Below are 12735 nucleotides of genomic sequence, written 5' to 3'. Positions count from 1 at the left end.
TGTAGATTTGAACAAAATCTGGTTTGGTTCTTACAGTACCGGGGCTTTTACTGCCTGAAATATCCGATTTTTTTTACCACACTTGGAGGTTAGTGCTGGCCTGGTGGGTCGCCTATTTCCGACCTTTCTCACGGCACATCAACGGTTAGACTGAGAATTCTCGTCGCAAATCAAAATTCCACTGGAGCTCCAAGCGGATTTGTACACGCAGCCTTACAACACTGTTTACAACTCTTCAAGTCACGGTAAGATGAATCCGCCGTTTTGGTTTGTATAAAAAATGAATATTAAAGGGATGGTTCAGGATTTTGGACATAGGACCTCATTTCCAAGTAAGCAAGTGTGATATTTATCAGTGGAGACCGTTTTCAACACGTTTCATCCAGTCCTTCTAATTGCAGAGTTCGCAGGTGCTAGGCTAGCGCAAGTCAACGGTATGTGCTAGCCTGCCACTAAAAACAGTCTTACCCACTCCAAAGTACACCCAAGGCAAATAAATTATAACGCCTATCGATGTAAATGTCTGTATTGATAGTTTTATTTCTAACATTATTCTATCCTTGCATTTCAACGATCGCATTACATTTTGAGGGACTAGTGTCTTAGCAGCGGCGGAATTATACTTGCTCCAGTTAGTAGTACTGCGCCAAAAAGTAAACAGTAAAGCTCACTCCAATGGGGATCCCTAGTAGTAGCCTTGGTAATATCAGTCCGCCGCTGAGATGCAAAATGACTACTACCAACTTCAGGGAACAAAGTATAACTATTGCAACGCGATGCGAGGGTAGTTGTATTTCTTACACTATTCTATCAACACAGACATTTACATCGATTGTCTGGAATTTGCCTCGAGTGTCCTTTGGAGTAGGTAAGACTGTTTTTAGTGGCAGGCTAGCACATACCGTTGACTTGCGCTAGCCTAGCACCTGCGAACTCTGCAATTAGAACGACTGGATGAAACGTGTTGAAAACGGTCTCCACTGATAAATATCACACTTGCTTACTTGGAAATGAGGTCCTATGTCCAAAATCCTGAACCACCCCTTTAAGTGACACATACACATAAGAGGTCAGAAATACGGGACGGTCGGGCTGTTGCTCAAGGTTCAAGGTTGCCAAAGCGGCACCCATCCGATTATGAAACAACACCTCCTGAACTATAATGTTCTGCAAAAGAATCTAACCTACCTACCTCACACTCATGCTTTTATTGCGCTAAATTACCTCACTATGAGTGGTACACTATACGAAGCCATGGTTAGGCTACCCAGGTAACTTTGGAAGTAACTGCTGATTGCAATCTGAAACAACACAAAATAAACATCAGCCATTTATTAATTTTTGAAAACAGCTCACAGTTACAGTTTTCTTTTTATTTCTCATCAGTAATCCTGTTAACGTTAGCATTAATCAGTGTTTTTCCAAAATAGTTAGCATTTTAACTACTGTAATAATGATGGAAATCAATGATGTCCTGGAGGGGGTATTTTGCCCCACAGCACCAGGGGCGTTTTACCCTGCACGATATGGCTTCAAAAAACTAATGTAATTCTGAAAAATGTATTAGGCCCATATAAATAATATAATGTATGTAAATAACATGTAACCTACTGTCTAAACTTACCAAACTACTCACAATTCACACATAAATATGATATCCTGTAAAACCATTAACTACTGAAAATGAGAACACTCACTGTAAACCCAGATTTAGTTGTAATAATAAATATAGGTGGTCACTACTAATGTTTGTGTGTTTTGTGAAAACCCCCTATGTCATAACTAAAAGAAATTAGTTGATTGTACTATTTAAGTGAAATATAGAGTGCACTGATCATGTTAACCAGAGACAACAATACATTTTATGTTTTTGCAAGGCAGAGGAGGGGTCTAATAAAAATTCTGCCCATCAACCGTTCCCCTGATCCTCCTCAGTCCACACAGACATGAATGACTCCATGCGTCTCGCTGCTGTGACAAATAGGCTACATTATTTCTGATTAACTTGGTGAAAAATTATGATGAAATAACCCAAAATTATGTTCAGTTTGACAGATAGTTAAATGTTTGTTTACGTGATTAACTTACAACCTGAGAAAACTAAGGTAAAGTTAGCTTTGTTGTTAGCATGCTAGTAGTCTTTCGGACAGTTAGCTCATGCAGCTATACCTTAGCATTCCAATGGGTGTGTATGGCAGATTATTACATTACATTACATTTAGCTGACGCTTTTTAACCAAAGCGACTAACAACATGGTAAACAGTAAGTTTTAGAACAATTCTCACAATTTTAGGACAGTTTAAAAAAACATTAGAGTACAGTAAGAATAAGTGCGTCGGTGAGTGCTGTTTTTAACAGTTACTTGTCAGTTTAAAACGGCTGGTGAGTGCTAGGATCAGTAAGACTTGTTGTAAGTGTTGCTATGAGAGTAGATGTTCTCTAAAGAGCTGGGTCTTCAGGAGTTTTTTGAAAGTGGAAAAGGATGTCCCTGCCCTTGTAGGAACTGGCAGTGTGTTCCACCAACGAGGAACAACAGATGAGAAAAGTTTGGATTGGCTTGAGCGTACCGGTGGTAGAGCTAGACGTCGTTCGTCAGAGGAGCGCAGCGGTCTGGAGGTAGTGTAAGTCTGTATGAGGGCATTCAAGTAGGTGGGAGCAGAACCGGAGACTACTTTGTAGGCAAGTGTTAGAGACTTGAATTTGATGCGGGCCGCCATAGGTAGCCAGTGTAGCTGGATGAGCAGCGGGGTAACATGTGCCCTTTTGGGTTGGTTGTAGACCAGGCGCGCCGCCGCGTTCTGGATCATCTGAAGTGGTTTCACTGCGCAGGCTGGGAGACCTGTCAGGAGGGCATTGCAGTAGTCGAGTCGTGAGATGACTATTGCCTGAACCAGAAGTTGGGTAGCATCTTGAGTCAAGTAAGTCCTGATTTTCCGTATGTTGTAGAGTGCAAAACGGCATGACCGGGCGACTGAGGCAACATGATCTGAGAAGTTTAGTTGGTTGTCAAGAACAACTCCTAGATTTCTTGCAGTCCTGGTCGGTGAAACAGACAGGGAGTCAAATTTGATGTTGATGTCGTGGTGTATGGTAGGTTTAGCTGGGATGACCAGCAGTTCAGTCTTTGAGAGGTTCAGCTGGAGGTGGTGTGCCTTCATCCATGTAGCTATGTCTGAAAGGCAATCCGAGATCCGTGCTGAAACCAGGGGGTCGTCAGGTGGAAAGGACAGATAGAGCTGTGTGTCGTCTGCATAGCAGTGGTATGAGAAGCCGTGCGAACGGATAATCTGTCCCAAGGAGGTGGTGTAGATAGCAAAGAGGAGGGGGCCCAGCACTGAGCCCTGGGGGACCCCTGTGGTGAAATGGTGAGGTGCGGATAGCTGACCAAGCCATGATACGTTAAACGAGCGTCCTGTGAGGTAGGATTCAAACCAGGAGAGAGCAGAACCGGAGATTCCCATGTCAGCGAGTATAGAGAGAAGGATACGGTGATTAACCGTGTCAAAGGCAGCCGATAAGTCAAGCAGAATGAGTACTGATGACTGAGCGGTCGCCCTGGCTTCTTTTAAGGCTTCTGTTACAGACAGCAGAGCCGTTTCGGTAGAGTGGCCGCTTTTGAACCCAGACTGATTTGGATCCAGAAGGTTGTTCTGTGAAAGGAAGTCAGAGACCTGTTTGGAGACTGCTCGTTCAATGCCTTTGGATAGGAAAGGCAGTAGTGAGACAGGGCGGTAGTTCTCGACTTGAGCAGGGTTGAGAGAAGCTTTCTTAAGTAACGGTGTTACCCGGGCCATTTTGAACGCTGTTGGAAATGTGCCGGAGGTTAGCGAGGCATTGATCACATGTGTGATAGCTGGAGCGATGGTCGGGCTGATGGACTGAAGTAGGCTCGTAGGTATAGGGTCCAGCGAGCATGTGGTAGGACGGCTGCATGTCAGGAGTCTGGACACTTCACTCTCGGAGAGAGGCGTGAATGCTGAAAAAGATGTTCCAGCAGTCCCTAGAGGTTGTAGGAGTGCGGTATCTGAGTCAGATGCGTTGAGTGGGCATGTAGAGAATTGACTGCTGATTGCCGCCACTTTGTTTGTAAAAAATGAGGCGAGGGTATCTGCAGTAAGGCTGGATGGAGGAGGAGGCAGCTGAGGGTTGAGTAGCGATTTGAAGGTTGAGAAAAGTTTTCGAGTGTCTGTAGCGCTGTTGATTTTGTCATTGTAGAAAGCAGTCTTAGCAGCAGTGATGCTGGCTGAGAAGGAGGTCAGGAGTGTCTGGTAGTTTTTGAGGTCGTCAGCTAGTTTGGATTTGTGCCATTTCCCCTCCGCGGCTCTGAGTTTGGTGCGCTGCGATCGGAGGGTATCATTTAGCCATGGATGAGAATTTTTGGATCGAGCTGGCCTTGTGGTAAGAGGGCACAGCTCGTCTAGACACGAGGTCAGTGTGGAGCAGAGCGAGTCAGTGGCTTCATTAACCTCCAGAGAGGAGAAGGTGTTGAGTGGAGGTAGACCGGAGGCAACCACAGAGGAGAAGTGCGTTGGAGACAGGTTCCGGATGTTGCGGCGGAACGTGACCATCGGCTGAGGAGCCGGAGGCTGTTCTGACAGGCTGACGTTGAACTGGATGAAGAAGTGGTCAGAAAGATGGAGAGGCGTCACCATGAGGGTGTCTGTGCTGCAGTTCCGAGTGAAGATCAACAATATCACATATGTTTTCGTGTAAATATACTTGTTTTTGTGCTACTTAGTTTAATTCAGACTTTATCATTGAAATTGGTGTGTCTGTAGACAGTTTTTTAGCTTCATTTCCTGCCTTAGTGTAGAAATTAAGTGGCCAGTAGGCACAGAGTGCACCCCCAGTTGTGCCATTCCAAAATAACTTTTTTCCACAGCAGCCAGTTGACAATGAAGTAGGAAAAGGACAGGTAAACACCTATGCTAAACACCTTAATGAAGTCACTGTTCAATTTAGCAGAATCAGCACCTTAATTAATGTCATTATTACCACCTGGGCCTCCTGTGAAAAAATGGTCCTTCGGCTTAACGTATATTCATATTACAGATTTGGTATTTTAAACGCATTTCCTGACTTCCGGTTGAGTTGCGGAAAATGGACCTGGGACAAATCTGTAAACCGGTGAAAAAACAGCATTGCTGGTAGAGCTGAAACCTCTATCAGGTGCAGATCTGGCCAATAGCCATAGTCTGCTACAGATGGATCTAAAGGCTTTCATGTGGATCCGGCCCAAAGGAAATTTTTATCTGGGTAGGCGACTACATGAATTAAATTGTTTGTACGATGCAAACACACACACACACACACACACACACACACATACACACATCGCCAGAGTGCTCTATAATGAGTCTTAAGTGCATGTGTTAATTGCCACTTAATGATTATTTTCGGTAAGTGTTGTTCTTTTTCCTCAGTACAGCGGAAGTCTGCTGTGACATGCAATCATGTGATATATATGGCCCATAAATGCTGCTGGCATGCTAACTGCATGACACTAGCTTTAGACTATCCATTGATTCCTGATCATAATGCTTTGTAATGTTAAATAATGTTTAGCATAGCTTTATAAGCCATGTACAGTATATTCCCATCATTTCTGCTTTTGTTCTCAATCCTTATGACCTTTGTAACTTCCTACTGTTTTATCTCAGCTATGCATTCACTTTGGTATTTTGCCAGTTTTGTTTGTTTGATGTTTTGTGATGCAGATATGCAGATTTAAAATATAAACTTTTTCCTCTACATGTGACTGAAAATCTTTGATGTTATATTTCAAAGAATATTGTTGATTCCACTTTTAGCTTGTGGATGGTAAAATAATAATGATAATGGATTTTCATAATTTATAGGCGCCTTTCAAGTTACTCAAGGACACCTTGGAAAGTGTACAATAAAACTCAGCAACACACAAACAAAACAAACTAACAAATAAAAGCATTCAAAAACAAACAAAAAATAAATAAATATATGGATTTTTTTTTTAAGTTTTGAGAAGTGTGCTTTAAAGGTGGACAGAGAGTCCATATTGTGTGTGTCGAGTTTCAGAAGAACATATGTTTGTGAGAAATGTTAGTCGTTGGGCCCTGACGGTTAGGGTCAGGGCTCATAGATGGCAAGCTTGGTGAGGTCTTCTCATGGCTTGGCTCTATGGACTTAACGTGCTGTAGTCGGCCAGCTGTACTAGGCCCCATAACAAGTAAGAGCATGAAGAAGGATGGGATTCAATGGTGATGTCATGATTGCATTTCCAGAAACCGTTGCTGAATAACTACTTTTCACTGTAAACTCTTTTTTTACAGTTACGCTTACTCATCAACATTTTTAGAGTGTCCCCTCTACTACCGCTCTATCAATCATATCAAGAACAAAGTAGGCCTACTAAACTGGGCCCAGTTCCCCGAAAGCATCTTAAGCCTAAGAGCGTCGTAAAGTCCCTCTTACGAACGTCTTAAGATTTGCCGACTGTTTCCCGAAACCATCGTAGCTTAAGAGTGTCGTGAAAACACTCGTAGATCTACGAGTGCTCCAGAGTACTCGTTACCGGCTAAGAGCGTCTTAAGAGTACTTCTCACTGAGGTCACCAACAGGACATACAGAGGAATTACAACTTAGAATACATAATCCAACTTACGTTCCCATTCTTTATTGTGTTTACCTGTGATGAATCAGATTTTAGCGTGCAAAATAGCCTACAAAAATGCAATCAAGTTATTAAACGAGACGTTGCCAGAATAGTTTGACATTATCTTTGCTAAGTGAAGGCTATATTTTATTAGGCCTATGAGGTAAAAAGCAGAGAAAGCAACATGTGGTTTAGTCTGTAGCCTACTGCATCAAAATCTAAGCCTACACATTTCCTCTCTTTCTTACTCGACTTCTTTCTTATCTTCAAACGTGTTCTTGACACCGCGAAAAATTATTGCATGGTGCAACAATCTAATCTTAAAATAATTACAATTATTTATGTCTCTGTGTGGTATATAACCTACTTGTAATGCTTACATGCAGATGTCAAAGTGTTTCTATTTTCGTATTGATGTGAATTAATGGTGTAGATCCGAAGTTTAAATGGTAGGCCTATAGCTGTGACGTGCAGTCACCTGACATCACCGTCAAATCAGAGGATATTTCATAACTATTAACGTGGACAGCTCCCATTAAGAGCATCTTAAGAGCAGTGCACGCGCGTTCACGCTACGAGCATGTTCGGGAAACAGTCGGAAAAACCAAACGAACGATCGTAAGATGAATCGTAGAAAACCCTCGTAAGAGCGCGTCTCCGTCGTTATCGGGAAACTGGGCCCAGCATAATGCTAAATGTTTTTACCAAGAAGGACAGAATGCAAATTGTGAGTTGGTACTTTGATTATTTTCCCTTACAGCAACAAATAAGGCAAAGTATATGGTCAGTGGACAGAAAACAGAAGGCTACAGGAAAAGAAAGCAGATGAAATGAGAAATTAAATGATACAATCGCAGAAAGCAAATGTCAACACTACATGCAAGAAAATGTCAACACCAGATGACAGAATTATTGGTAGCACTTGACTTCCAGAGAGGCCTGGATTTTCATAACACTAGTAGGTGGCAGTGCCCAGTAAGTTCTTTAAATAGCGTCTTTAGTACAGTGCATATAAACATTTGGTAAAAGAAACATGAAACATTTATAAACATTTATGAAAGGACAAGTAAATTAGGAAATCAATGTATATGATATTTTCTGTAAACTGTTGACTTATTGTGAGAATTCTTAAAATTTTGTTGAATGAGCATAGTGGTATGTTCCCTGGGTCTCCCGCTTTGTATGGGAACATACTGTAGGACCCTTTTTATATATAAAAAAAAAAAACTAACCCCGAGTGGGGAAAATAGGACCCTTTTTAACCCCCCCCCCCCCCCCCCCCAATTATTTTTCTGCTCTGATAAGTCTACTACTTACTACTATTGTACTATTTACTTATTCTTTAGAATAAAATGTGTATTCTGTAGAACACATTATTCTTTAGAATGTTTCTTACTGTTATAATTTCATGCACAATGTAACCATCCATCACTATTCACTACCATCTCAGTGATTTTGTCTGGGGACTATGAAAGCCTTTTAGGCTTATGTACAGCCTGATCTTTAGTGAAATCACTGATGCTTAGTAAAATCATGAAGTGGTTTATAACAAAGTACTCAAAATCAACCCCTATGACTCCATAGTTATCCCTACCTTAAAAATGTCCGGTGGTGACAAAGTAGACTATAAATTGTTCTAATGCCTCATCCACGCAACACCTGGACATAATCAGTTGTCATATCATGTAACCAGCCATGCCAATTCTGCCTGCTCCACAAACAATACAGAGCAAAAACGTGTCACCAAAACACTTGTGAAGAGGCTGGGGAATCAGACCTAACAAATTGAGGGGGGAGGGCAATATGAGTGTGTGTGTGAGAGAGAGAAAGAGAGAGAGGGAGAGGAGGAGAGTGAATGGGGTGGCACCAAATAACGGTATAAGCTTTAGAAACAAACCAGTCCCTGTTTTACTGAATTCTTATCCAGTGTAGGCCCAGTATTTAGAGATATAACTGAAGTCAGGACTCACAGACAAATTGCTGAAATACCAGAGAAACACAGCAACTGCACAGCTCCTGAAAAACGAACAACATCATTATGGAAGAAGTCCCAGAGGTACAGCATGATAATGTCGCATAGCTAATTGTTTCATTGTGCTGAGTCTTCAGCAGAATCATAATGTTTATATCTCAAGAGATGTTGCATATCAGTAGTCACATTGTTGGGTAAAGCATTTGTGTTCATGTACAGTATACATATGTAGATGCATATGAGTAGCCATCTTATGAATATGTATAGGAGAGATCGTTCATGATTATTATCTTGATAGAAAAGTTTCTATTTCAGTGATTTTGTCAGTTTCAAGGGCAGCACAGTATTGTTAACATGAGAGGAACAGCTGCTTTTGGGAATGACTCCAGTGAACTCGGTTAAAAGGCTTTTTTAAAGATTTTTTTTTTAAATTTAGCTGTTACAATGGCTCTTAAAATATTATTTCAAGTATGCACCATAACAAAACACATATTTTGGCTATTATGTCCATTGACAAACATTACTATCAAAATATATGCATATATCAGCCCAGGTCTCCCTATTGTTTTACAATTGTTTTAAAGGCATCATGTGAATTTGATATGTTTTTATTGACCACAGACATAACATTTAGCTTACTGGCATAACATGTACACTTTGATAATATAGATAGATTGACAGAAGCACAGAGAGGGAGAACTTTATTTAATTTCTGTGGCGCTGAAGCAATGTGATTTTTTTGTCTCCATTAATTTCCATCTGTTTCGTGGTTGAGGATCGAAGGCAAGCTTAACCAATACATATGCTTCCAATAGAATGCAAGAGGCTACAGTTTATTACATAGAGTCCGTAATATGTCGACTGTCTGTCCTGCCTCATTAACTCATCTCAGGGATGACTACTGCAATGCACTTCTCGTCGGGATCCCTAAGAGTCTTCAGAGGCTACAATACATTCAAAACTCTGCTGCTAGGATCCCGATGAGAGTGTGGAAATATGAATACATCTCCCCCATTCTCCACTCACTCCAGACTCTTGTCAGGATAGAATATGAGGTCTCACTCAGCAGTGTATCCACAGCAATTTTTCCTAAATTAATTTTCTGTCTTTTACTGTTTTAATGATATTTTTATTATTATTATTATTATTATTATTATTGCACTGTGTAGCAACTCCCTGAGAATGTAAAATGCATTACAAATAAAATATATTATTACTATTATATGAGGTACCAAGTTAAATTTTCTTTGGTGCTGATAAACAACCTTCAATTTATCTCCACCTATACAGTAGATTTGCATTTAAATTAGCCTAATGTTTTAATCAGGTTTCAAAGAACATTTATGCATGGTCTTCACTTGCCACCAGTGCCACTTTAAGATGCTTTACTGTCACTTTCAGGAGGTTGTTGAATCCATCACCCAGATGGGGCAGTTTAACTGTTCTTCCTCCCACTTCCTACACCATAAGTCAGCCTGGTGTATGGATGCAGATGACCAGAACTGTAGGAACTGGAACATCAGTGCTGAAGACCTTCCAGACCAGTGTCTAAGCCGCAACGATTACCTGGAAAAGTACATGGGAGCACGCCGCTCTCCGTTCTTCTTGCCAGTGTGTGTCATCTACTTGGTCATCTTTATGGTGGGTGCCTTGGGCAACGTGCTCACCTGCACGGCCATCGCCCGCTACAGGATCATGCAGACGCCGACTAATTACTACCTCTTCAGCCTGGCGGTGTCTGATCTGACGGTGCTGCTGCTGGGTATGCCCCTGGAGCTCTACGAGATGTGGAATAACTACCCTTTCCTCCTGGGCCTGGGAGGCTGCTACTTCAGGACCTTCCTCTTTGAGACAGTGTGCTTCGCGTCTGTGCTCAACGTGACTGCCCTCAGTGCTGAGCGATATCTGGCAGTGGTGCATCCTCTGAGCGTCAAGCACATCGCCACAAAGACCCATGCGAAGCGGGTCATCCTAGCGCTCTGGGGGCTTTCCGTTATCTGTGCGCTGCCCAACACAAGTCTGCACGGCATAAAATACCTCCCCCCCAGGTTTGGTCAGCAGTTCCCTGAGTCAGCTATCTGTGGGGTGGTCAAGCCTGCCTGGATCTATAACCTGCTGGTCCAGGTGACTGCGCTTGTGTTTTTCATGCTGCCCATGATATCTATGGGTGTGCTGTACCTGCTGATTGGACTGCAGCTGTACAGGGAGAAGGCGCTTATACAGCAGGTCACTGAGGTCAGCCTTGAGACAAACCTGGGCAAGGACAGTCACCAGATAACTCAGCAAAACAGACGTCATCAACAAGTTACCAAAATGCTCTGTACGTTTTTATTCTTTATTAAAGCATAACTCTGGAGTAAACATAACCTATCGTCTATTTACAGTAGTTAACAAGTTCAAACTTTTGATTGATAGCAAAGATACGTGAATTGGTGGAGTTTTGAGCAAGACCATTTTTTTGCATTATTACTGAATGGGCTTATATAATAAGCATTGTGCCAACCATGTAAAATGTGTTCATACAAGATTCTACTACTTAGAGTAATGTGGCCATGGCCATACTAAAATAACTTTGTGTGCATCTGAATATATACAAGGGAAGATCAGTTTTGTCCATCCTATATTTGACAAATGTTGCAAACTGAAATCAGAAAAACTGATTAAAGGAATGTTCCATAGCAAAAGCAACCAAAGGTCCATCTATTTTCAGAAGCTAACAGGTTCAAAATGTTGTTTGAGAGCGTAATAACATTCGTTGGTGGAGTTTTGAGCAAGAGCGTTGTTTGCATTAACACCAAATTGTCTTACAGGTCAAAATTTCACACTACTGAAAATTTTCAAAATAGAATGGCACTTTTGTGGTAGTGTGGTGAGGTTGTCTACAGACAAATCAAAGTATTGTAAAAGTTGTAAGTGGTTTGACAGGTTACAAAAATGTTGTTTTATGAAGGGAGTGTTTTTAGATTACCTTAGCTGTCTTCCTGTCGCAGCCACCTTGAAGTAAAGGCTGCAGAGCAAACAGCGCAAAACACAATCAATGAATGCAAAAGGAGAGTAGTCAGCACTCCTCTTGCGTTCATTGACTGTGGTTTGCTCTGCATTCGTTAATCGACTTGTTAACAACGTTCTTGCTCAGAACTCCACTAATTAACGTAATTATGCTCTCAAACAACATTTTAAACAGGTCTGTTCGTTTCTGCAAATAGATCCTAGGTTGTTTTTGCTTCGGAACACTCCTTTAACTTTAACATTCTCCCAGGAAACACACATGTGTGATTTAACTCATCTTCTGTGCCACAGGTGTGTTGGTGGTGGTGTTTGCCATATGCTGGGCCCCTTTCCACATTGACCGTGTAGTGTGGAGTTACATAGAATCTGACAGCTGGACCAAGGAGAGATACATGATTTTCGAATGGGTCCATGTCCTTTCTGGAGTTTTCTTCTACCTGAGCTCAGCCGTGAACCCCATCCTCTACAACCTCATGTCCACACGCTTCAGAGAGATGTTCAAGGAAGTGATGTGTCAGTCCCTCCAGCGCCGATACTCTGTCACCTCACGGAGCACAACCTATTAGAAAGGTGTCTGTTTTGGCCTACCGTCACAACAGAGATTATTCACCTCGTCATCACCAATCTTCTAATGGACAGGATTTCATGATCTCAATCATTTTCTGCTCATAAAATCTTGGTCTAATCTTGGTCTCTCCATCACAATATGGACACATAGTAACTTAGAATGAAAACCTGACACAAAATGCTTACTTTACACAAATTAGCTAATGTATTTGTGTTGTAGTGCACTGTAATACTTTATGTTTTGTTGGTCTATGGGTACATTTGGCAAAAATAAATGCATGTTCAGTTGTATTAATTCCTCATGGTGAATATAAATGTTATGTTTAATGAAAAGACAATTACAATACCTTTTTATTATAAAAAAATAAACACAATATATGATAAGAGTCATCTTAACATCCTCTCAGAATGTGTGTTCTTATGTAGTATGTTTTTACTCATCATGTGGCATTGGTGAACCCAGACAAACCAGTTAGCAAAATTGAATTTGCCCTTCAGGTCCGTCTGGAAAGGAGTCCATTGACTGTTTCCAAATCACCAAAAAACAACAATCCA

The 12735-nt window shown here is 41.5% G+C and overlaps 1 protein-coding gene across 1 annotated transcript; it reads left to right on the top strand.

Annotated features, from left to right (window-relative positions):
• The first annotated feature begins 9951 nt into the window (after nucleotides 1-9951).
• On the top strand, nucleotides 9952-12418 carry nmur1b (neuromedin U receptor 1b). Its single transcript, XM_042109655.1, has 2 exons — nucleotides 9952-10924; nucleotides 11905-12418. Exons 1-2 carry the CDS (start codon nucleotides 9952-9954, stop codon nucleotides 12177-12179), a joined length of 1248 nt encoding a protein of 415 aa, XP_041965589.1. The 3' UTR covers nucleotides 12180-12418.
• Nucleotides 12419-12735: the final 317 nt, after the last annotated feature.

Source organism: Alosa sapidissima, chromosome 1, assembly GCF_018492685.1.
Source record: "Alosa sapidissima isolate fAloSap1 chromosome 1, fAloSap1.pri, whole genome shotgun sequence".
NCBI lineage: Eukaryota > Metazoa > Chordata > Actinopteri > Clupeiformes > Clupeidae > Alosa > Alosa sapidissima.
The sequence above is the reverse complement of the archived record's forward strand: the minus strand, read 5'-3'. Positions and strand labels throughout refer to the sequence as shown.